This window comes from Chionomys nivalis, chromosome 1, assembly GCF_950005125.1.
Source record: "Chionomys nivalis chromosome 1, mChiNiv1.1, whole genome shotgun sequence".
NCBI classification, from domain to species: domain Eukaryota; kingdom Metazoa; phylum Chordata; class Mammalia; order Rodentia; family Cricetidae; genus Chionomys; species Chionomys nivalis.
Genome location: NC_080086.1, coordinates 8611500 through 8638754, shown reverse-complemented (window position 1 = coordinate 8638754; position 27255 = coordinate 8611500). Strand labels below are relative to the sequence as shown.

General features: G+C 37.9%; 1 protein-coding gene across 2 annotated transcripts in view; it reads right to left on the bottom strand.

Annotated features, from left to right (window-relative positions):
• LOC130874527 (solute carrier organic anion transporter family member 1A5-like) overlaps positions 1-26830 on the bottom strand; it is a 60981-nt gene extending 34151 nt beyond the window's left edge. For both annotated transcript variants that reach the window (XM_057769914.1, XM_057769908.1), the window contains exons 1-5: positions 26771-26830; positions 22163-22304; positions 18997-19129; positions 11239-11345; positions 6612-6758 (exon numbers count right to left, since the gene is read on the bottom strand). In XM_057769914.1, coding sequence (XP_057625897.1) covers positions 6612-6758; positions 11239-11345; positions 18997-19129; positions 22163-22304; positions 26771-26830 — 589 coding nt within the window. The remainder of the gene's footprint in view (positions 1-6611; positions 6759-11238; positions 11346-18996; positions 19130-22162; positions 22305-26770) is intronic.
• Between the last annotated feature and the right edge of the window lie 425 nt (positions 26831-27255).

Sequence of the window (27255 nt, the reverse complement as noted above, 5' to 3'; positions counted from 1 at the left end):
CCTATTCACTAAAGGTACTTCCGGAGGCATTCCCATCCCTGACTTCAAACTCTATTACAGAGCTACAGTAATGAAAACAGCTTGGTATTGGCACAAAAACAGAGATGTTGACCAATGGAATTGAGTAGAAGACCCAGATATTAACCCACAAACCTATGAACACCTGATTTTCGACAAAGGAACTAAAAGTATATAATGGAAGAAAGAAAGCATCTTCACCAAATGGTGCTGGCATACCTGGATGTCAACCTGTAGAAGAATGAAAATAGATCCATATCTATCACCATGCACAAAACTCAAGTCCAAATGGATTGAAGACCTCAATATCAATCTGAACACACTGAACCTGATAGAAGAGAAAGTGGGAAGTACTCTACAACAAATGGGAACAGGAGACCACTTTCTGCGTATAATCCCAGTAGCACAGACAATAAGGGCAACATTGAATAAATGGGACCTCCTAAAACTGAGAAGCTTTTGTAAAGCAAAGGACACTGTCGTTAAGACAAAAAGGCAACCTACTGACTGGGAGAAGATATTCACCAAACCCGCAACAGACAAAGGTCTGATCTCCAAAATGTAGGGATATAGCCCCACCCATTGGGGGCGTGTTTGCCTTGGGCTAATGTTTGCTGATAAATCTGCCTGGTGTGATCCCAGCAGCCTTTTTGCTCTGCCTTCCCTGTTCTCCGCGGGAACCTGTGGTCCTGTAAGTCTATTTCCTTATTAAAGCTGTATATATTTTTATAATCTTTCTGCATTCATTTACGCCGCCACATTTTGGCGCCCAACGTGGGGCTATTTTGCCCCCGCCCTGGCACAGGGGGGGGCACAAGCTCCATCTTTCCCAGCCTTTGCGAGCAAGTTAGTTACCAGAGCTCAGGAAGTGTAAAAGCCTGTTAGCTTTTACAACGCGCTCCCTGCTCGCTTTCCCTTCCCCCACTCCAGGCCGTGATACAGTCGCAGAGCAGCGACCCCCACGGAGCAGTTAATAGCTCCCTGCCCATCTTCCTCTTGTCTTCCAAAGCCTCACTGCCTGATTTAAGGGAACCACCTGCGGTTTTGAAGCAAAAGCCGCCAACCCCTTCCCTTATCAAGCAGTACAATAATTTTTGTTTTGAGTTAATTGTTTCAGACCGGCTCGGGTTTAGACCACGTGGACTCAGGTACATTTCTTTCTCCACCACTGGCAGGAAAAGGTCATTACAGGTACATAATTTTCTTTTATAAATAAAAAAAGTCTAAAAACATTACCATTCAAGACTTTAACAGCCTTTTCAGTTGTACCATGTGGGAGATTTTACAAAAAGTGTCTGTCAGCCCACAGATATGGATCTTTCTGGGATTCATAGTTTTCCTTAATACTGTATGGTTTAATAATAAAAATATAATAAAGTCTTTACAAAACAAGGTTAAACACTTAAAAACAATTAAAAATAACAACAATCTTCTCAAAATTAACTGGTTTTATGGGATGATTGGTTTTTGTAAATTACTGTTTATAGAAAATTGTATTGGTACTGTTTCTTGTATATTGATATATTGAATATTAAATGTGAGTGTTACTACCTCTATTTTTGTATGAGTATGCTTATAACTTTGTCTATATTGTATAGATACATCTACCATATTACAATGTACATTTCTACCTCTGATACTATGACATTGTTTACAGTTAAAGATCATTGCCTTCATATATTACACAGTTGTTTATTCTTTTAGTTTTCAAGTTAGATAGGTATTAAAAATTATATGTTTGTCATATTTATTTTTAAGTTAATCAGGTCTTTTAGTTACATAGAGATTATATTTAGTATAGATAGTACAATCTTCAGCCTCTTTAAAGAGCTAAAAAAAATGGCCTTTAATCTAATCTAAAATTTCTGTGCCAACGAGACACAATTACTCCTGACAATGCCACTCTACTCCCGAGAGAATGTTAAACACCAAAAACACTCCACTAGGAGCTTGTCTTCTTGGCAAAACTGGCCTGTGGGTTAAGAAAAGCCCATACCTCAACTTCTGACAAAGATACAAAATATCCCTAAGTGGATAAAACAGGATTGTCTTATCCTGCCAAGTCGGGGTAGGATAGTTCTAAAAATGGTATGTCAGTTATATTAGGCCTTAGCCAAAGTTGGTTGACTCAACATTACAAATGAGACTTTGGGTGATTACCCAGGTAGTCAGTTGTCTCTGTCAATTGTTACACATTTTGGATATCTCTCGTTTGTTAAGTAATATTTATTCCCTTCTCAGATCTTTGATGGAGTTAAAGATTATATAATTGTAGTTACTCTTTATGTTATTTAAACTCCTTGAGATGAAATGTTTAACAAAACTTTTATTCTCAATATTGTTTGTTATATTTATTATTTGTTATTATTGTATATAGTTGTATTTGGTTTAGTTCTACCTTATTTAGACAAAAGGGGGAGATGTAGGGATATAGCCCCACCCATTGGGGGCGTGTTCGCCTTGGGCTGTTTGCTGATAAATCTGCCGGGCATGATCCCAGCAGCCTTTTTGCTCTGCCTTTCCTGTTCTCCGTGGGAACCTGTGGTCCTGTAAGTCTATTTACTTATTAAAGCTGTATATATTTTTATAATCTTTCTGCATTCATTTATGCCGCCACACCAAAATATATAAAGAACTCAAGAAACTAGACTTTAAAATGCTAATTAACCCAATTAAAAAATGGGGCACTGAACTGAACAGAGAATTCTCAACAGAAGAAGTTCAAATGGCCAAAAGACACTTAAGGTCATGCTCAAACTCCTTAGCAATCAGGCCAATGAAAATCAAAACAACTTTGAGATACTATCTTACACCTGTCAGAATGGCTAAAATCAAAACACCAATGACAGCCTTTGCTGGAGAGATGTGGAGTAAGGGGAACACTCATCCATTACTGGTGGGAATGCAAACTTGTGCAAACACTTTGAAAATCAGTGTGGTGGTTTCTCAGATATTCAGGATCAACCTAGCCCAGGATCCAGCAATACCACTCTTGGAAATATACCCAAGAGATGCTCTATCATACTACAAAAGCATTTGTTCAACTATGTTCATAGCAGCATTATTTGTAATAGCCAGAACCTGGAAACAACCTAAATGTCCTGCAATGGAAGACTGGATGAAGAAAGTGTGGAATATATATGCATTAGAGTACTACTCAGTGGTAAAAATACAATTACTTCTTGAATTTTGCATGCATGGATGGATATAGAAAACACTATCCTGAGTGAGGTAACCCAGACCCCAAAAGATGAATATGGTATGTACTCACTCATAAGTGGATTCTAGACATAAATTAAGGACATTGGGCCTATAATTCATGATCCCAGAGAAGCTAAATAAGAAGGTGGACCCAACAAAAAACATGTAGTTATCCTCCTGGATACTGAAAGGAGACAAGATTGCCAGGCAAAAATTGGAAACTTGGGGGTTGGGGTGGGGTGGAGGTAAAGGGAGATGAGAAAAAAGTGAGAAGGGGAGGATGGGGAGAGCTCGGGGTAATGGGATGGTTGGGATGGAGGAAGGGTGGATACGGGTGTAGGGAAGTATATATCTCAATTAAGGGTGTCATTTTAGGGTTGGCGAGAGACTTGACTCTAGAGGTGTTCTTAGGTGTACTTGGAGATGTCCCCAGTTAGATTCTTGAGAGGGAGTTGAAATGGCCCTATCCTATAGTCATACTGATGAATATCTTGCATATAACTATATGTTGCAGGAGGTCCTTCCGCTCCTCCAGCCAATAGCCGCTGAGATACCAGCCCATTGGGGCATGGTCTCTCTCCCTTTAAATAAGTGGCCACTTCCCTCCTCGCTCTCTCTTACTTCCTGCTCCACTTCCAGCGACTAGACTCCCTTCCTGATTGCGCAGAGGGCTGTTGTCTGGGATGGTGATCTGTAAGTTTTTTCCCCTTTAAATAAATAACCATTATATTAATCATAATTCCAAACTAGTGTGGGATTGTTTGTGACTTACGCCTTCGCCTTCAACTATAGAACCTTCATCTGGCGATGGATGAAAATAGAGACAGAGACCCACATTGAAACACTGGACTAAGCTCCTGAGGTCCAAATGTGGAGCAGAAGGAGAGAGAACATGAGCAAAAAAGTCAGGACCATGAGGGTGTGCCCACTCACTGAGACAGTGGGGCTGATCTAATGGGAGTTCACCAAGGCCAGCTGGACTGGCACTGATGGAGCATGTGATCAAACCGGACTCTCTGAACATGGCTGACAAGGGGGGCTGGCTGAGAAGCCAAGGACAATGGCACTAGGTTTTGATCCTACTGCATGTACTGGCTTTGTGGGAGCCCAATCTGTTTGGATGCTCACCTTCCTAGACCTGGATGGAGGCGGGGAGGACCTTGGACTTACCATAGGGCAGGGAACCCTGACTGCCCTTTGGACTGGAGAGGGAGGGGGAGGGGTTGATGGAGGAGGAGGAAAATGGGAGGAGGTGTCAAACACTCCCTGCTACTCGATGCCCTAGAGCTAATGATTTTTAAAAGATCTCCAAACTCCATTCTTCCTTCCTGCCCTTCACCGTGCTCCATGACTCCTCAACTCTCATTGTGCTCAGATGTTTCCTGATTCTACGATACTTTCTTGGCACCAATGACCTCCACCATGGATCACTTTTTCCAGTTTTGATTTTATTCTCATAACTTATTTGACATTGTTAGCCAACTCATCATCTGTCTGCTTCCTCCTAACACCTTCTCCAAACTTTGTTTATTGTTCACTTAACTCCCATGGAGAAACTGTTTGACTTTTCTTTCTCTCACTTTACCCACTAGGGAGAAGAATCTGCCAGTGTGCTGCTCTATGAATTCTCAGTACATACATGTCTTCCTAAGGTAATGCCATTTATTCTTTATTTAACTTATTGTCTGCCATAGACAACTCTCAATTTTAACATTTGGCCTCTATATATCTTGTACTACAGAGTCACAATGCATCTATATTTATAATTATTTTATACTTAATTGATTATACTTAAGCATTCATATATAATATTTGTATACTTAAATAAACATTGATTTATACAACTAGGCTATGTGTGTTCCAAGATACATGAGTCATGACAGTTAGTCACATCAATAGAGTTATTATATAAATATATTTTACATATTTATATGTAATTTGTCTCTAGAATTTTGAGAAAAAGATCCAAATTCTAAAAATTTATTGCATGAAAGTTCCTGTATTATTTTCTTTAGATATCTGTGAAGGTATCTAAAAAGAATAACTACTTTTAAAAGAAAAGATTATTGCCAAATTAATAAGTCTCCAAAGAGTGATGCTATTTTTAATTGAATTAATCTTGATTAATTCTAACCTCTTTCCTGTCTTCTCTTTTTCTTTTTTAATAATTTATTTATTTATTTTATTATGTATATAATATTCTGTCTGTGTGTATGTCTGCAGGCCAGAAGCGGGCACCAGACCTGGTTACAGATGGTTGTGAGCCACCATGTGGTTGCCGGGAATTGAACTCAGGACCTTTGGAAGAGCAGGCAATGCTCTTAACCACTGAGCCATCTCTCCAGCCCTCCTGTCTTCTCTTATGCACTTTTGTTTTAGTTATTTATATTAAGTAATATGTGTGTACTAATTGAAAAATATTTCTATATACAAAATTATAGACTAATTATCAAGTACAGATGGATTGACTTAAGAGCATAAATAAATTATTCCCAATAAAGTAAGATATTTTATAAGAAAGTGTAAGAAGGTATACACAAACTTGACTCTTGCCTGGGAGATGCATAGAATTTTTAAAGATATCTATGAAAATGAAACCAATATGTCTAGGCTGAGGAGATTTACGGATGGGAATGATAACATTAACTTCAGAGAGAGGCAGGGTAAAGAGCCTCAAGTAATAAAAGAGAGCAGAACGTAAATAAAAAACCATTCGGTGAACATGATAGACATGATTGAAACAGGGTTTGGTAAGGTTTATCCCACAAGAATGTTTACAAGAATGCAACAAAAGAAAACACTAGAGGTCAGACAGGAAGCTCAACATGTAAACGCATTTGTCCACTAAACGTTGTCCAAGGACCAGAGTTCAATCTCAAATCCAACTCTCAATAACTATATTATGACCACCACACTGTCAAGAAAATGCACACACACACACATACACACACACACACATACACAGAGAGAGAGACAGAGACAGAGAAAAAGTAAAGCTATTTTAAAATACTAAAGACATAAAACTGCCAATTATGAATTTGTAATAACTTATAGATGAAAGAATAATAAATTAAGCAGAAAAATAGAAAAAATTGTATCCTAGAACATTTTCCAGGAAATATTGGTGAATCTCTAAGGGTTTAGAGTTAGTGTGACAGCATCAGAGGACTGTAGGAGCAGCAGATAAGAAGGGCATTCAATGTGAGAAGCCGCTTGCTGACACTGCTTGTCTGGAACCGCTGCTTAATTCCCCTACTGAACCATTTTACAGCCAGTGGTGCCATAGCACTCTGTGCATGGTTCTGGAAACAACAGGTGTTCAAATAACTGTTTTCAACCATCCTAGAACTAGCTTTGTTAAAAATGATTCCAAGTCTGATTTTCAAACTTACCAATGTATAAAGGGGAATTTTCAGGTTTGGCAAAATCTTCTATGTAGGAAATGCCCAAGGGTATGATGGGAGTTTCACCAATTCCACGAATAAGATTTCCTACCAGTACATATATCCACATTAAGGATTTAATTTCTTTTTCACAGTCTACATTAAAACAACAGAAAATTACATGAGCATTTTGACAGTCAAGTGTTACCGACAGTTAATTCAAATTTGTCTTTGTTTCTTGAGGCCAAAAGCCTATGATGACCGTCAAGTAACTTATATAACTGTTAGCTATGAATCATTGAGTCACCCCTATTTCATATTTTGAAATACTTATCTATGCTAGTTACCACTTTACAGAAGAGATGACTTTACATCTCTTCCCAATTCAGTGTTTAGTGACAACACATTGGTTTTAAGAATTTACACCAAAAAATAAAAATAAATAAACAAGCACTAAAAACCAGGATTTTGCTCGCCTCGAGGGACTCAATTTTCTACCAACTAGTAGACCCAGTTAGCTAATATGTACACTGCATAATTTCCAAACAACTTTGAGAATGGAAAAAGAAGCATACATGTGCTTATGTCTCTAAAATTTCATGTTGTATTGGTATAATACAGAGAGAATATTGATGGAAGTTTGAATTCTCCACAGCCTCAATTTCTTTGTAGAAAATAAATATTTACCTGAATAGTAAACATATTTTTCCTATACATTTTATCTTTTACTATCAACATAATACTCCAACAATTGGTGAATGTGGGAATAGCATATTCCCACTGGAAAAGTCAATGGTGAAATCACTGAGTGCATACATGCACCTTTCACGTTTGTTTCAAGCTAAATGAACTGACACACTGTAGGGAAGCTTGACTTGGTGTTTTCAGGGAATTAGACAAAGCACTCTCTCCTTTGGATTGATCAGTGGATGTCCATAAATGTCCTAAGTACAACTGGGTCCTGAGGTCTAACTCTTACTTATTCCTGATTAAAGTAAAATCCATTTCCATCTCTATGGATTCAAATTTTTATCTTTGATAATCATGATGATTTCTGTCTACAGATCACAGCATTACTCTCAACCCTTTTATAGGGCAGAACTAAAGTATCAGACATTGGAGGCTCAAGTGATTTCATGGGGCAATGCACAGGGGAGACTTTAATTTATCCACCAACATGTAATGACTACAATGGGTGGATTTTCAAGGTCAGTTCAGGAGATTAAAATAGCATTGGGGTCACTATTTCACCTTGCTTTGCTTAGAAGATTTCTGTAGTTCAGAGCTTCAGAGATGGCTGCTCTTTGACTCTCAAATTATTTTGATCTCCATAGAATCCCTGGGAACACTGACATGACCTCTGTGTTATTACTTTGGAGTTAAATACCTGCGGGACCTGGTGGGAGGACAGAAACCCCAACAAGCAGGACCTCATGTTAGAACATTCCAAGCTTTGGAGACTGCTGCAAATTCTATGGCATAAATCTAGAATAAGATGGAGAAGTTTTGGCCTGAGGCAATCCTGCTGAGACAGTATCAGACTATGTGTCCACTAGACATGTTGGGACTTTTAGCATATGTGACTTTAAAAATACTCTTTAAAATGAGTTACCTTAAAGAGCATATGTGCACCAAGTATGTGCAGATGCCCAAGAAGGACAGAAGGCCCCCAATTCCACAGAATTGGAATGACAAGGGTTTGAGAAAAATCTGATGACAGTGCTGGGAACAAATCAGGCCCTCTGTAAGCATGGTGTGGTCCTCTGACTGGAAATTCCCCTCTTTAGAAACTCGGATATTAAATACTTAGTCTCTAGTAAGTGGTATTTAGGGAGGTGGAGGAAGAATGTCACTGGAGGTAGCCTTAAAGAGCTTGGAACCTCACTCTACTTCCAGTTTGTTCCCTCTCCCTTATATTTACAGTTGAGATGTGAGCTCCTAATTTCATGCTCCTGCTGCCACTTTCCTTGCCATGACTGATTCTCATTCCTCTTTTGATGTGGGAGTCCCCTCAGTGTGCTGTCATTACCATTCATTAATAAAGAAACTGCCTTGGTCTGTTGATAGGGCAGAACTTAGGTAGGTGGTGAGGACAGAACTGAATGCTGGGAGAAAGAAAGTGGAGTCAGAGAGACACCATGGAGGTGCCAGAATCAGACATGCTGAATCTTTGCAGGTAAGCCCCTGCCATGTGGTGATATACAGCTTAATAGAAATGGGTTAAATTAATATAAGTGTTATCCAATAAGAAGCTCGAGCTAATGGGCCTAGCAGTGTTTTAATGAATATGGTTTCTGTGTGATTATTTCTGTTCTAGGTAGCCAGGACAAACAAGCAGCCTTTCTCCTACACTCTAGATTCTATATCTGTGGGTTGTGACTCTTTGGGGACAACACTTTCACAGGGGTGAAGACTACTTGACAATATATATATACATATATATATATATGTATATATATATATGTTATGAATCAAAATTACAGCTAAGAAGGAGTAACAAAATAATTTTATGGTTGGAGGTCCCCACTTTTAAAGGGTTAAAGCATTAAGAAGATTGAAAACCAATGCTTTACTGGTGTAGGAGCTCTTTCTGCATTTCTGTTGCTTTCATTGGTTAAATAAAGAGAATGCCTTGGCCTTTTGATAGGGAAACCTCTAGTTTGGTGGAGTAGACAGAAGAGAATTCTGGGAGGAGGAAGGCAGGCAGAGAACCTTGACCCCGTGATGATATACAGATTATTAGAAATGGGTTGAATCAAGATGTAAGAGATAGCTGATAAGAAGCTAGAAATAAAGGGCCAGGCAGTAATTTAATTAATACAGATCTCCATGTGTAATTATTTTGGATGTAAGATAGCCATGCAGCCGGGACACAGCCCGCTGCCGCTACTCTTACTAGACTTTAGAATCATAGCATAAATATATTCTCATGTGTATAAGGTACCTTGCCCATGGTAATCTATCAAACTAAATGAAAAGAAAATAATAAAATAAATAATAAATAATAAAAATAAAATAATAAAATCTATCAAACTAAAAAAAGAAAAATATATAATAAAGAAAAATAAAAGAAAAATAAATAATAAATGAAAAAATAGATGCTTTAATATGGCATCTGGTTGTGTCTGTGGGGCATGTATAGGGACCAGTCACCATGACATTGACATAATTATTGGATTGATCTGTTAAAAGAGTCATAAGATCTATTGATGGAGTCATAAGACTTTCAATATTGAGAAGGACTGACAGGTAACAGGAGGTGTTAATTGAAGGAAGTTGGTCATCATGTTGGTATATCTACAGAAGTTATATTTCACCAATTCTGTATCTTTTTTAACATTCTTCATGCCCAACAAGAAGTGAAGAACAGCATGAACCATATTCTGCACATAAACATGGGGCAAAGTGACCATAAAATCAACTCTCCAAAACAGTAAGTGAAAACAAACTTGTCCTCCCTTGAGTTCTTTGGAATTTTGATCACAGTGATGTGAAAGTTACTATAACAGCTTACAAATGGCAGAAGCCAGGAACACAGTGCATGAGCCCATAGGAATTAAGGGAACCACTACTGTTTGGTTGAACTGTAAAGCCATGCTTCTCTTACAGAGGTCAAAGGAGACTGAAAGACAAGTTTCTGTGTAATCAATGAGTTGTGAACAGTGACAATGCACCTGCTTTTCCATGGTGCTTCAGGTACACAGTACAGATCTGGGAAAGTTTCTGTCTGTATATCTTATTGTACAATCACTATGATGGCTACTTTTTATCAACTTGACACAAATATGGATATACCTGAAAAAAAGGTATCTTGGGCTGGAGAGGTGGCTCAGAGATTAAGAGCACTGACTGCTCTTCCAGAGGTCCTGATTTCAATTCCCAGCAACCACATGGGGCTCATAACCATCCGTAATGAGATCTGGTGCCCTCTACTGGCAGAATACTGTATACATAATAAATAAATAAATCTTAAAAAAAAGAAGGTATCTCAATTGAGGAATTGCCTCCACCAGATTGACTTTGGGCATATGTGTGAGACATTTTCTTCCTGACTAATTGATGTGAGATTTCACTGAACACTGTGGGTTGTACCATCCTTGGGTAGCTGGGTCTAGACTGTATAAGAGAGAGAGGTGAGAAGCCAGAGGACCTAGCCATTATGAGTCACTCCTTAGTGCTCTCTGCTTTGTTCTCTCACTCCAGGATCCCTCATGATTGGGTACTATTTGTAAGCTATATAACCTCTTTCCTACCTTTCTTGGATTTAGTCCATGTTTTATTACAGCAACAGAAAACCAAGCTAGACCAATCACATAGATCACATCATAAGTCTAGATCTGTCCTTATAAGTCATTTTCCCTTGTAGGACTAAGTCTACAATGGTGCTGGAGTAGATACATTTTGCTTATTTTTAAAATACCCACATTAAGAAACAAAGGAGTCTTATTGAATATATTCAAACTCAGGGAGCAGAGCATTTCATGTTATTGCACAGCTCTCTTCCCTGAAGAGGGAAATAAAGATTGTTCATTTGTCTTGGGTGCCTACGAAACCCAGTGTCATATTCAAAGTCCTTCATAAAAGAGTGTTCTTTGCCTAGATCTCTGAAAAGAAAGCAATAAGAAGTATTAGTTACCTCCTGGGTCTGGTGTTGGCATTAAGGTCTGGCTTCTATTTCCCAAACACAACAAGCTATTTGAAGACAAGTTGCTTAAAGGTGAGATCGTTTTCTCATATTCGTATCTGTGTGTACATAGAAAACATTCACCATGAGGACATGGGTGCATTGAGAGCATCTACAGATACTGACTCTTGCTTCATCAAAACATAGTATCCGGAGGCCGTGCAGACATGTGTTCACAGCAGTCATTCTGACCATGATGAATCACATTGCTGGGCCAGAGAGATGACTCATTAGGTAAAGAAATTGCTGCACAGCCTGATACCTGAGCTCATTCCTGGAAATCACATAAAGGTGGAGGGAGAAAAGTGACTCCATAAAGTACTCCTCTAATCTCTACATGTGAATATCTACACCACCAGTCATCCTCAGACACAGGCACACAGGCACACACACACACACACACACAAATAAGTAAATAAAAACAGAAATCTGTGTCATGAAGCTTGGCATGTAGTTGAAGGGTTGAACTCCATAATTCATTAACAGGATGTAGTGATCCTTGCCTGACATCCTAGCACTGGAGAGTTGGAAGCTCAAGGTCACCCTCAGTTATGTAGCTAGTTTGATGTAAGACTGGGCTTCACAAGAGCCTATCTGAATTAAAAACAAAACACAATAAACACAAACAAGCAAACAAAAATCAAATTTCAATATTAAAAACTTGAATGAATAAAAATAATAAATATCATCAAAAGAAATTGATTATCACCAAAAAAGTGCCCCATCTTTATAGCTAGCTCGCAAGCCTCTACATGTAGGTGAAGCAGCTTTCATATTCTCTAATACGAACCCTATTTCTAGTTTAGGAAATGACTATTCCTAGAAATTTGTTCTTTAACAGAGAGATAAAGAACAAAAGCAAGAAAGAGAAAGAGACTCACTAAAGTATCATTGAGAAAATAAAAGCTTTAGAGAGACATAAAACAACACAACAAATCAAGACAGTTGCTCTGCATTTTCTGAGCTGTGGTCATATCCTCCCTTTCTGAGAATTCAAACAACAATTATCACAATTTACTCATTAATTTCAACAGGAAAAAGAGATCATGTGTCACGACAAGAGGGAACAGAATCCATCTGCTGACAAGTGGCTGTCATGAGAAAAAAATGCTAATGAACTTTGAGCATTTAACTTTAGCAAATCACCAAGGATCAGCTTGTCCTAGAAAGAAAATGACAGACTACAACAGTAGAGGAGAATGTGTCCAGCTAAGACTCTTCTGAATGTATACATGCTGGACTTCCTTTGTTTATTTTTATTTGTTTAGATATAAGAGTTCAACATTCTAATTTTTAAGCTGCATACTATAGCACAGAAGTCAGACCAGCTACCCCCAGAACTGATGCCTGGGTGTCCCCACAGAGCTTGCCAGTGAAGTGTGGACAGGAGCCTGTGTCTCCCTTCTCATGACCCAGTGAAGACAAATCAGCTTCAAAAAAATACCACTTTTGACAGAAAGTAGGAATACTTAATAACAGTCAAATGTTTCTTGACATTAATTTGAATAAAATAGAAAGAAAAAATAATTTTAATTCCATGAGCCTACTTTCAATTCCCTGAAAAAACACTGAGAATGAAAATATCCTTCATTTCATTCATTATCTACTTAACATAAGGTTGTGCACTCAACATCTATTTATTCCCAACTGACAATAAAAAGGCAGAAAAAAATGTTAAAATAAAAAAGCAGAATGGCAATTTCCTTGCAGATAGAGTAATCTAGAGATGAGGATATAATTCAGTTGGTACATTAGTGCCTGGCAAACACCAATCCTGGGTTTGATCCTAAGCACTCAATAAAACCAAGCATGATGGATCAGGCCTATAATTCTAGCACTCAGGAGATGGAGACAAAAAGATCAGAAGTTCATGATTGTCCTTCTATATGGAGTAAATTCAAGGCCAGTCTGAGCTACATGAGATGTTTTTTCGAAAATGAAAGAAATAAAAAAAATACCAACTTGTAAAATACCAGATGCCTCCATGGGTACAGATGCCTGTGTGCAAGCCTGACAACCTAGATTGCATGTCAGCTCCCACAGAGTAGGCAGAGAGACACTGCTCCTAGGAGTTGTTTCCTGACCTCTTATGAGAGCACACACACACACACACACACACACACACACTCACACACCAGAACAAAACAGGTGAAAACAAACAAAAAACTGTGACTGGGTGAGTGAAAATATGGTCGCATAAGCTCAATAAAATCTTGAGATTGGGATATGGATGTAAGAATGGTCCCTGAATCAGAAGGCAAGGGAAATATAACTATCATGCTTCAGGGAACAATAGGGAATGTTTCAGGTCTCTACTGAAAACTGCATGAAAAGACTCTGACCTCAGAGCCCAGCTGAGTACATGAAGCAAAGTCTTAAGTGAGGGGTAAAATGTACATAAGGAATATAAAGATCTTTAGATTTGTCCTCCATCTCTCCAGATGGAAAAGCTAACAGGTAGGAAAAGATCCAAACTGCTACGATGAGGACACAGAGGACAAAAAGAAGAATCATTTTGTTTTAAAACTCCATGCAGTCAAAAATGATGCTCCCATTCCTTTCTAGCTGGTAGCCAAGTTTCTACCTATTTAGAAAGTGCAAAGAATTTCTGCCTAGGGTCACAATTTACATATGTTTCTGAGATAGCTTAACATCAGCCGGTCCAGCTCATTCACCTGCCAGTCCAAATCAGATACAACCCAGTCCATATTAATCACCACTCAGTCTAGATCAGTCATCATTCAGTCCAGATCAGTCATCACCCAGTCCAGATCAATCACCACCCAGTTCAAATCAATCACCAGAACAACCCATCTCAGTCACCACCCAGTCCAGCTCAATTATCATTCAGTCCTGTCTCAATCACCTATTGACTCATCCTTCTGTAAAAGACAAACAACTCACATTAATCAAGTCTATTCTTTATACAGAATTTCTATGGTGTAGGAGGTTTTTCTGTTCAATGTTGCTTTCATTGGTTAATGAATAAAGAAACTGCTTCTGAAAGCACAATGCAAAAGTGTTCCTGGACAGTAAAGAATTACAGATTCACATTAAATCAAACAAATTCTTCACACAAAACATCCAGGAAATCTGGGACACCATGAAAAGACTGAACTTAAGAATAATAGGGGTAGAAGGAGAAAGATTCCAGCTCAAAGCCACAGAAAATATATTCAACAAAATTATAGAAGAAAACTTTTCCAATCTAAAGAACGATATTCCTATGAAGGTACAAGAACTTTACAGAACACCAAATAGACTGGATCAAAAAAAAATCCCCTCACCACATAATAATCAAAACACAAAACATACAGAATGAAGAAAGAATATTAAGAGCTGCAAAAGAAAAAGATCAAGTAACATATAAAGGGAAACCTATCAGAATTACACCTGACTTCTCAATGGAACCCATGAGAGCCAAAATGTCATGGATAGATGTGCTGTAGACACTAAGAGACCATGGATGCAAGCCCAGACTACTATACCCAGCAAAGTTTTCTTTTACCATCAATGGAGAAAACAAGATATTGCATGACAAAAGCAGATTTAAACAGTATGTATCTGCAAACCCTAATATAGAAGCACCCACATATGTAAAAGAAACATTACTAGAACTCAAAGCACACATCAAACCCCACACTCTACTACTAGAAGATTTTAACACTCCTTTATCATCAATGGGCAGGTCAACCAAAAAGAAATTTAATAGAGAAATAAGAGAACTAACAGATGTAATGAATCAAATGGACTTAACAGATATCTATAGAACATCTCACCCAAACTGGAAAGAACAGCATCTCATGGAACATTCTCAAAAATTGATCACATACGCAGAGACAAAGCAAACATCCACAGATACAAAAAAATGGAGTAACTGTGTCTTATTGGGTCACCGTGGAGTAAAGCTAGAATTTAACAACAATTCCACCCACAGAAAGCCTACAAACTAGTAGAAACTGAACAGTCAGCTACTGAACCACCACTGTGTCAAATAAAAAATAAAGAAAGAATTTAAGTCTTCCTGGAATTCAATGAAAATGAAGACACAACATACCCAAACCTATGCAAAACTATGAGAGCAGTACTAGGAGGAAAGTTCATAGCACTAATTGCCCACATAAAGAAAACACAGAAAGCTCACATTAGAGACTTAATAGCACACCTGAAAGCTCTAGAAAAAAAGCAGACTCACCCAGGAAGAATAGAAGACTGGAAATAATCAAACTTAAGGTGGAAATCAATGAAATAGCAACACAGAAAACAGTCCACAGAATTAATGAAACAAATAGCTGGTTCTTTGAGAAAATCAACAAGATTAACTAACCCCTATCCAAACTAATCAAAAGGCAGAGAGAGACCACTCAAATTAACAAGATTGGAAATGAAAAGGGGCATAACAACAGACACTGAGGAAATTCAGAGAATCATTAGGTCTTACTACAAAAGCCTGTATGCCACAAAATAGGAAAATGTAAAAGAAATGGACATGTTTTAGATAAATATTATATACCAAAATTAAATCAAGACCAAGAGAACAATTTAAATAGACCTATAAGTTACAAGGAAATAGAAGCTGTCATCAAAAACCTCCCAACCAAAAAGAGCCCAGGACCAAATGGTTTTAGTGCAGAATTCTACCAGAACTTCCAAGACGAGCTAATACCTATACTCCTTAATGTCTTCCATTCACTAGAAACAGAAAAGTCATCACCAAACTTTTTTTATGAAGCTACAGTTATCCTGATACCAAAACCACACAAAGACTCAACCAAGAAAGAGAATTATAGACCAATCGCACTCATGAACATCAATGTAAAATTCTCAATAAAATTCTAGCAAACTGAATCCAAGAACACATCAAAAACATTATCCATTATGATCAAGTAGGCTTCATCCAAGAGATGCAGGGCTGGTTCAACATACAAAAATCTATCAATGCAATCTATCATATAAATAAACTGAAAGAAAACAAACATGATCATTTCATTCGATGTCAAAAAAAGCATGTAACAAATTCAACACTCCTTTATGATAAAGGACTTAGAGAGATTAGGGATACAAGGATCATATCTAAATATAATAAAAGCAATAAACAGCAAGCCAACAGCTAACAACAAATTAAATGGAGAAAAACTCAAAGTGATTCTACTAAAATCAGGAACAAGATAAGGCTGTCCACTCTCCCCATATCTCTTCAATATAGTACTTCAAGTTCTAGCAATAGCTATAAGACAACATAAGGAGATCAAAGGGATTCAAATTGAAAAGGAAGAAGTCAAACTTTCATTATTTGCAGATGATATGATAGTGTAGATAAGCAACCCAAAAAACTCTACCAGAGAACTCCTAGATCTGATAAATACCTTCAGTGATGTGGCAGGATACAAGAACAACTTGAAAAAAATCACTATCCCTTTTCTACACAAAGAATAAAGCAGCAGAGGGGGAAATCAGATAAACATCACCATTCACAATAGCCACAAATAGCATAAAGTATCTTAGGGTACCACTAACCATGGAAGTAAAAGATCTATTTAAAAAGAACTTTAATTATTTGAAGAAAGAAATTGAAGAGGATAACAAAAAATGGAAGCATTTCCTATGCTCTTGGATTGGTAGAATCAACATAATAAAAATGGCTATTCTACCAAAGACAATCTATAGATTCAATGCAATCCCCATCAAAATCCCAACAAAATTCTTCACAGACATTGAGAACAATATGGAAAAACAAAAATCCCAAGATAGCCAAAACAATGCTATACAATAAAAGAACTTCCGGGGGCATTAACACCCCTGACATCAAACACTATCAGAAAGCTACATTAATGAAAACAGCTTGGTATTGGCATAAAAACAGACACATTGTCCAATGGAATCGAATTGAAGACCCAGATATTAATCCACAAACCTATCCACACCTGATTTTTGACAAAGAAGCTAAAATTATACAATGGAAGAAAGAAGGCATCTTCAACAAATGGTGCTGGCATAACGGGCTATCAACTGTAGAAGAATGAAAATGATCCATATCTATCACCATGCACAAAACTCAAGTCCAAATGGGTTAAAGACTCAATATAAATCTGTCCACACTGAACCTGATAGAAGATAAAGTAGGAAGTAGCCTACATTACATGGGCACAAGAGATCACTTTCTACGTGTAACACCAGAAACACAGACAAAAAGAGCAACGATGAGTAAATGGGACCTCCTGAAACTGAGAGGCTTCTGTAAAGCAAAGGACACTGTCATTAAGACAAAAAGGCAACCTACTGAATGGGAGAAGATCTTCACCAACCCCACATCAGACAAAGTTCTGATTTCCAAAACAGATAAAGAACTCAAGAAACTAGACATTAAAATTATAAATAACTCAATAAAAATGGGGTACTGAAATAAACAGCAAATTCTCAACAGAAGAATTTCAAATGGTCAAAAGATACATAAGGACATAGTCAACTTCATTAGCTATCAGGGAAATGCAAATCAAAACAACTTTGAGATACCATCTAAAACCTGTCAGAGTAGCTAAAGTCAAAATCACCAATGATAACCTACCTGTGTTGGAGAGGATGTGGACTAAGGGGAACACTCAACCATTGCTGGTAGGAATGCAAACTTGTACAACCACTTTTGAAATCAGTGTGGTGGTTTCTCAGGAAACAGGGCATCAACCTACCTCAGGATCCAGCAATTCCACTCTTGGGAATATACCCAAGAGATGCCCAATCATACTACAAAAGCATTTGTTCAACTATGTTCATAGCAGCATTATTTGTAATAGCCAGAACCTGAAAACAACCTATATGCCCCTCAATGGAAGAATGGACAAAGAAATTGTGGCACATATACACATTAGAGTACTATTCAGTGGTAAAAAACAATGACATCTTGAATTTTGCATGTGAGTGGATGGAAATAGAAACCACTATTCTGAGTGAGATAACCCAGACCCAAATATATTAATATGGTATCTACTCACTCATTAGTGGAGTCTAGCCATAAACAAAGGACATGAGCCTATAGTTCACAATCCTACAGAAGTTAAGTAATAAGACGAATCCAAAGAAATACATATATGAATCCTCCTGGAAATTGGAAGCAGACAAGATCTCCAGGTAAAAGTTGGGAGCATGGGGGTGAAGGGAAGGAGAGAGGGGGAAAGAGAAGGAAGAAGGGGAGGGTTCATGAGAACTTGGGGGAGTGGGGATGATTGAGAGGGTTAAAGAATAGATATGGGAGCAGGAAAGAAGATATTTTAATTAAGGGAGCCATTTTGGGGTTGACAAGAGGCTTGGCTATAGAGGGGTTCCCAGGTATCCACTTTTATGTCCCCAGCTATGACCCTGGGCAGTGGAGGAGAGGGTTCCTGAGCAGGCCTTGTCCCACAATCAGACTGATGACTATCTTGCATATCACCATAGAACCTTTGTCCGGCAAAAGATGAAGATAGAGACAGAGACCCACATTGGAGCACTAGACTGAGCTCCCCACTTCATAGTGAACTGGATTGGACCTTAAAGAGACTGAAGGTCATAAGATTCACAAATCATATTGGTAGAGTGGAGACCATACTTTCTAATTTCCATTTTAGCCTTCTGTACTTTGGAGGAGCATTGCTCTTCCCAGGGAAGAAATTCTGAGCCTCATTTCATGTAGGGAAGGGTGGAACCTAAAATTTAATCAAATCCTGGAATACTCACCGTCCCATCAGGAAATGAGGTAGTGACATTAAGAAACACCCTAGGGCCATTACCACACAACCAGCACCAATCATGATAGGTCTGTGCAGTTTTGTTCCAAAATAACTCACGAATATAATCAATAAAAGATTTCCTAGGAGAGGGGAATGAGAATGTCGTTTTAGTAAAGTATTAGCAGATCATAGTCAACAGCCTCTTCATTGTTTAAATAACCACCTTATGAATTCACTATATATATATATGTGTGTGTGTGTGTGTGTGTGTGTATACATATATATACATACACATGTATATGTGTATATTCTCTGTAATATATATATTCAGGAGTATCCATCTCTTGGTAAAGCATAAAAAAGCAGGTGTCAGCCTACACATCACCCCTGACCTCTTTTCTCATGCCTTTTCTAACTCTATGGAGAATCAAATGGATTCATGTTTTTTTACTTAGTATTCAAAACTCCTTAATTGCTCATCATGGCCAATCTGGATGTCCGCTTTTACTGTCAAATCTTTCCTTAGACTAGGCAATACTGTTAACAAAAAGGTCAGAGTCCTAACCCTGCAACTGTGTCTTAGGTCTGGATTGCAGGAGTCAAAAGTTCAAACTAAAAATTCATCTCTGTGGTTTAGGAGAAAGCTTAGGTTTAGGTTTAAAACTCAGTGGGAAACCCCATTCTGACTTAGGGGCCCTTGATAAACATGGTTAAGAAATGAAAGAAAAAGTGTGGCCTGGTGGCACAGACCTGCCATTCCCAGTCACAGGGGGTGGTAAGACAGGAAGACTGAAAGATCAAAGATGGCCTGGGCTACAGAGTGAGATCAAGACCAGACTGGGAATCTTACTGTGAACTTCATAAAAATAAAAAGTAAATAAAGGGGCTGGAGCTAAATTGGCCAAATGTTTTGTCTAATATGTGTGAGACTTAGGTCCATTTAATCAGTATTATTCACAGAAGAAAAGGAAATTAAAAAGAAACAAATATATAAATAAGCACTCTACAAATTTCATACTTTTAGTTTGATGAATATTTACCCTGCTCATACTATATATAAAGGAATGACCAGAAAACTCAAGCACACTTTTTTAATGGCTTAGAAAATATCTCAGTGATCTTAAATATCTCAAAGATATTTAAAGACTGTTTTTCTCCCAATTCTATTTCTCTAGTCTGCTATCTACATAGAAGAGGTGGTGCATTATTTTGAATGGTATGTACCCTACCTACATATAATTATTATGCTGTCTCCCTCCAAGATCTGTCATTGAGATCATCGTGCAGAAGATAATGTCCCAGGACACCAATTGTTTCAACTCTGAGAATCTTTCTAGTCTATTGATGAACAAACATGAATGCACAGAATTTTGTCTGAAATCTCTATTGTTTGAAAGGAAAAGCCTCCCTTCTTCACATTAGGCTTATATGGCCTTCACATTGCCTTGATATCCCCCTCAAATAATTTGTGGTAAGGTGTGTGGGAAAAGGTAAGGTGCTGTCTAGGCCCTGGGAAGATTTCTTGCAAAACTACCAAAACTACTATTTAGTAGGGAAAAGCCTACCAAATGATGCATTCACTGGTGAATGATTACATTTAAGACCTCATTTAAGTCACCTGCCAGTCAATGGTGGTATCATCATTTTCTACCTTAATAGGTAGGACTTTTTTACCTATAGTTTAAATTAGATTTTACAGACATTAGAGTTTTCCATGAACTTGGGTAGGAATTGTTTTCAATAATCATTAACTGAACATTAGCATTTGTGTTCTTGGTAATGTAGAAAGCAATAGTGACTTGAGAAGTCATCATTCTGTATCCAAAATGCTTATGACCTTGTAGTTGTTGTAAATACTGCAAAAGGCCATTAAGCCAATAATTACTAGAAAATCAGATGTAGATAATCTTTGCCTTGTTAAAATGCATGAATATTCCTTCTTGGCAGGATGATTAAATATTCTGATAATTATACTTCAGTGTAACTGCATTCCTTTTGACCTATATGGTTTCATTTTGTGCAGTTAAAATATCCTAAAATCAGATGGTACTGGGTTTTCAATAGGAGTCCTTAGCATAGAAAGATCAGGACCCTCTTCCAACCCCATACTGGCTCTCTGGCACCAGAAGGATAAAAGACACATTCCAGAGCAGGCCATAGTCTCTACCCATTTTTCATCTCTGCACACTTCTCCAGGTTCATGTTCTAAGAACTTACAACTTCCCATAACACAGGGCTGACTTGATCCAAACACAAACTATTTGATGGTTCACCCCTGTACACATCTCCCCATCACATTTACCTGTCTGTTTATCCTCCTGGATCACCTTTACCCCTTCAGGATACTGTCTTCCCTAGCACAATGTCTTCCATTGGACCTTGGATAATGAATGAACAGCACTTGCTGCATCTAACACACTAGAACATGACTATAAAAAGTCTATGTAAGACATTCATCCTGACTGCACTGGGAAAACCTAGGACACATGTAAGGCATTTTATCCTGGGAGATAAGATGGAACACCCTCAATGTGGGTTAGTTACTTCACAGTCCTGATTTTCACGGCTGTTTTTGTTAAATACATTAAAAACAATTTCACTTTGAAGGAAATAAAAACTAAGAACAAAAGGTTTCCAGGTCACTTTGTTTATAGAAGACATCTTTGCCTCCTTCACCCTTTGTACTGTCATATTCCAGTTCATTACCCTCATTATCCAAATCTTTGGAATTGTGTCTGACACAACTCAGACACATGAAAGCATCCTCATCTTCCTCAGTATCTATGAGTGGAGAGCTGCCATCTTCCCTTCCCTGGCACAGTGGGGGCAGAGAAGCATTTGTTCTTTCCTTCAGAACACTAGTTCCTCCAGGCTCCCACAGCAAACTTCTAAAATGCCGTGAAAAAGGACTTAGTGTCTGTCTGAGTTATCTAGTGATGGAATTAGATATTAATACTCTAAATCGTATTTCAATCATCAGAAAAAGAGGCCATATCAGGGTATATAGTAAAGAATACATATTATCTTGGGGACATTTAAATAAATGGTTACTCCACACCCAGAACAGGCCGTTCAATCACATCAGAAAACATGTAATTCAGTCAGTTTAGAAAATCTTATGCAGGAAATTAGGAGAGAATATCAATACACAATAATAAGTAAATGTAACTCACCAATCTCAAAACTCCCATTGATAAATCCAACTACAGATGTGGGGATATTGAATTGCCTCTCTATTTGTGTGAGCATGGAAACCATATAATTTCGTGATAGTGCTTGGGCTAGATATGCCATTGTTAATGCCAACAGAAACATCTAGGAAGAAAAACATTTTAGAAAAAGTGAAAACTTTGTTTTCCAAATATATATCTGCCACCTACTGACAAAACAGCCTCTACAATGATGTTTGCTTCCAAACTAAACAGTCCTTGAACATGAAAGAAACCTTAAAATGTAATCTCTCCTCTACCATAGTGTCCTAACTCTGGAAATGCAGTTAGAATAGTAGGTTAGCAGTGGTGAGTTTTGTAAAAAGGTAAGTCTTTGCTTTTCTATCCATATACCTTATTCAAACAGAAAGACATGGAGCTATTCAATGTAAGACACAGTCATTGATGGGTCTTCTATATTATGTGGTTATCTCCAAGACAAGTGCTGTCCACTTTAAGGAAGGTAAGAAACAGAACACAGAATTAAACCAAAGCATATTTCTGCTCATGTTTTCAGGAATGACTAATCAGTGGATATTCTTGACTACAGTGATATTTTGTATGTAATATAATAAATGAACTTTCCTGAAGACCAGAGTGCAGAATTAAGCCACTAGTCAGTCACAGAGACCAGGCAGTCATGACACACACCTTTAATTCCAACTCTTGGGAGACAGAGGGAGACAGATTTCTGTGAGTTCATGGCTACTGGGCTATATGAGATTGTATCTATCCAAAAGAAATTTAGAGCTTACACAAAGGTGATCCCATCAGTAACTTACACAAGTGTATTCAAGAAGTTTGTCTAACACTAAAGAGTTTTTGCAGAGATATGCCCTACTACAAATATTTCATAGGATGCAATTGATAGTTGATCATTTCACATGAGTTTTACAATTCAGGTCTTTATTTAAGGGCAAGGTCTATCAATTTAAAAATAATCAGACTGTGGAAGAGAATTTATTTGATTTATATTTTGAAGAAGAAAGATAAGCAGGTCGTGAGCACATTGCTCTTTCTCTAAAGTATTTGGTTCTGTGCACGATATAAAAGAAACAAGTGTCCATGCTGGCTTGGGTCTACTGCTACATATGTCTGTATTTATAAAGTCAATCCCGCTGACTGTTCTCAGCATTCCAGAGTCTGAAGCAAATGCTTTCATAGCAGTTCTTTTGCTCCTATTAAAGGAGTCCTCTTTTTTCTTTTTTTTCATTCTTTGTCTTTGTGTATGGGTATGCATGTTTGTGTGAATAAGTTCATGTATGTATATACATAAAGGGAGACAAAAGACTACTGCAGGCTTAATTCCTCAAGCCTGATACATTTTTTATAGCAGAGATTCTCACATGTGGAATTCATCCAGGAGCCAAGGCTGGGAGTCAGTGAGCACCAAGGATCTGCTGACTCCATCTCCCCCACCCTAGGATAGTAGTTATGTTTGACCATTCCTCGTTTCTATGGAGGCTTGGAAACTGAACTCAGATCATCCTACTTCCAAGGTAATTATTTCACTGATTGAGATATCTCCACACAGCCTTGAGAAAATTCCCATTCTTTTCTCTAATGAATTTTATTGAATAAATATACGATTTGGTGATTTCATACATATGTAGGATCATCTGATTATCACTTTCTTTCTCTTCTCCCCTTGACATTTCAATCAATACCCTCATTCCTAGCATTTTCTTTTCAAGTTTCATAGGATTTGGTTTAGGTTTTGTTCCAAGTAGCTTAACCAGAACTATCTATGTAAACACTGGTCTAGAACTAAACATTGGTATCTAGTGAGGTCCTCAGTGTGTGCATTATTGAAGGTCATTAAGCCCATCATTTCCCCTGTCCTGGAACACTATACTTAATGATTGTTTTCTAAACTTGTCTGGCACTGTAGATTGACCACCCTAATGTTCTAGACAGTTCTAAAGTCAGAGAAGTCTAATTTATTTTTAAACAATCACCTTTAAATTTGACTTGTAAACTCATGGTTTTAACATCTTCCCATGACCTCCACATCAGTGTCTACTTTGTTGAACTCCAAAGGAACTGTGGTGGCTTGATTGGGAATGGCCCCTTAAGCTCGTAGATTTGCATGCCTGGCAACCATGTAGTGGCATTAGGTGCTCTGGCCTTGTTGGAGGAAGTGTCAATGAAAGTGACTCTGAAGTTTCAGAAGTTCCAGGTGGGCCCAGTGAAACTCTATTCCTGTGGCCTGTTGATCTGGGTGTAGAACTTTTGGATCCTTCTTGAGAACTGTATCTCCCTTGAGCTCCCATGCTTCCCACCAGGATGGTTATGGACTAAATCTCAGAAGTTGTAAGCCAGCCCCACATAAATGTTTTCCTTTATAAGAGTTACAGTAGTTATAGTGTCTCTTCAATGCAATAGAAACCCTAAGACAGTAATCAAAGATGAGTGTTGGGAAATGTTTATGATAACTAATGCTATTTCTCTATAAATGCTACTAATGTTAGCAACTGATAATCAGAATATCCATCATTACCCTTAGCTTTGAAGATGGAGATGTGGCTCAGCAGTTAAGTCCACTGGTTGCTCTTTCTGAGGACCTGGATTAAGTCCTTAGCACCCACATTGTGTTTTAAAACTACCTGTATCATCAGTTCCAGGAATTCAACAACTTCTTATGTCCCCCAAGGATACCAGACACACAAGTGGTACACCAACATACATGGGGGCAAAGCAACCATAAACATAAAAAACATAAATTGAAAGTAATTAACATATTTAACAGTGGCAAAGGAGGTATAGATCAGTGACAGAAGAATTGCCCATTGTTTTGAACATCTGGGTCTAATTCCCCATACTACTTGAATAGGATGTCACTGAATGATGAACTCACATATATACAGAGACAGACACAGAGAGGGATACACATACACAGAGGTCTCAGAATGATGGTTTTGTCTTAAAATGTAGGACTACCACTATCCTTTTCAGATGAAGTACAGACACGTTGCACCAATTGTCCAAAGTGACACATCTAGTAAACATCGTTCAAAGGTTCAGATCCAGGGGCCCTCAGCTCTTCAGAATGTGAGAACTGAAGGATAACTTGAGGGGTTGGGTTTCAATAATTCACGCATCACTGCAGGTAAAAACACTTCCCAGGGCTGAGTCTGAGACCTCTTCCTTTTACATTAGTGTATGGAGTCCACTACACGTGAATAAGGTAAATGAGCTTGTGATTGGATGCCTTAGGAGGCAGCAGCTTAGAGAGGAGCCTGGGAGGGGCTCTGTAGAGACTAGGGCAATGCTCAGAGTCCCTGAGTTAATGCATGTTCACATTTGGTGATCACACAAAGATGTCTCTGGAACTGTGAGAAGGACAACTATCTCAAAACTACTGAAAACCACACAAACAGTAAAGAGAATGGATAGTTTTCTTACAAAATAATTGTAATATTGTCAAAAACTCAAAGACTATATTCATCTAACTAGATCATGAGCTCATCTCTGCATATTAATCAACACAGCACTTATATTCAGGAACTGCTTCCTAGCTCTGACCCCTGATCTTTTGTCAAAAACCCCTGATAAGTGAGCACTGGCTGGACCTCTGACCTCAGACCAAGTTCCAGCACAGTATAATATCAGTATAATATACATATAAAACATTTTAAGCCTCATGTTTTTTTTGGTTTTTTTTTTTTTTTTTTTTTGGTTTTTCGAGACAGGGTTTCTCTGTAGCTTTGGTGCCTGTCCTGGAACTAGCTCTTGTAGACCAGGCTGGCCTCGAACTCACAGAGATCTGCCTGCCTCTGCCTCCCAAGTGCTGGGATTAAAGGCATGCGCCACCACCGCCCGGCAGCCTCATATTTTTTTAAGACCCCCTGCTGTGGGAGCTCCTTCTACTCCTTCAGCCAATAGCCTTTAAGATACCAGCCCACTTGGGCATAGACTCTTTTGCTTTAAAACTCAGTGGTAGCTCTGCTCTCTCTCTCTCAGTTCTGTCTCTGCTTCAGTCTGCTAGACTCCATTCCTGTCATGAAGAGGGCTGTTGTCTAGGATGGTGATCTATAAGTTTTTCCCTTAAATAAATAAACCTTTTATTAATCATAATTCCAAACTGGTGTGAGATTGGTTTGTGACTTATGCCTTCAAACCCCTAAAATAGTGATTCCCAACCTTCCTATTGATGCACCCTTTAATACAGTTCCTCATGTTCTGTTGGCCCAACCATAAAATTATTTTTATTTGATACTTCATAGCTCTAATTTTCCTACTGTTATGAATTGTAAAGTGAATAGCTGTCTTTTCCAATGATCCTAGGTGACCCCTGTGAAAGGGTCTTCAACCCCCCAAGAGAAGAAAAATCATAGGTTGAGAATATGTCCTCTAAGTTAATCTGAAAAATCTTTAGTTAAATAAGTTTAGTTAGATAACCATATTAAATATGTCAACTTCTTTAAGGCAGTAAATTAAGAACACATTAAGCAAAATAGTTTTTATGTTTAAAATTTCATATAAACTGAGCAACGTTACAAGAATTTTCAATCTTTACTTTAAAAGACTGTCATGGCTATATACATGCACATATATCCAAATAATTAATACCTTAATTTTTGAAAAGCATGTCACTCCATGGGTTGTAACCCTTTTCCCAGATTCTCCCATGTTCTTCTGATGGTTTCCAGATGTTTATGTTTTAAATGTCTTACTGCTGCCTTTTCAAAAAACAAACAACTGTTAATTAAATTACTTACTGAACTATAATGAATCATTCTAAAAATGAAAAAAAGTTATCATAGGTCTCTTAGTCATGATTACCATTGTTGTAATAAAATACCAGGACAAAAATTAACTTAAGTAGAAAGATTTTATTTTAACTCACAAACACTGTTCCCTGCCTTGTTCCTCATCACTTGCACTGCCTGCTTTCTTAGACAACCCAGGACTGCCTGCCCAGGTGTGTTACACCCACAGTGAGCCAGGCCCTTCCACATTAATCTTCAATGAAGAAAATGTACCACAGAAAAGACCATGTCTCCTTGGGACATTTTCTCAATTAGTAGTCTCTCTTCCCAAATGTCCCTAGTCTG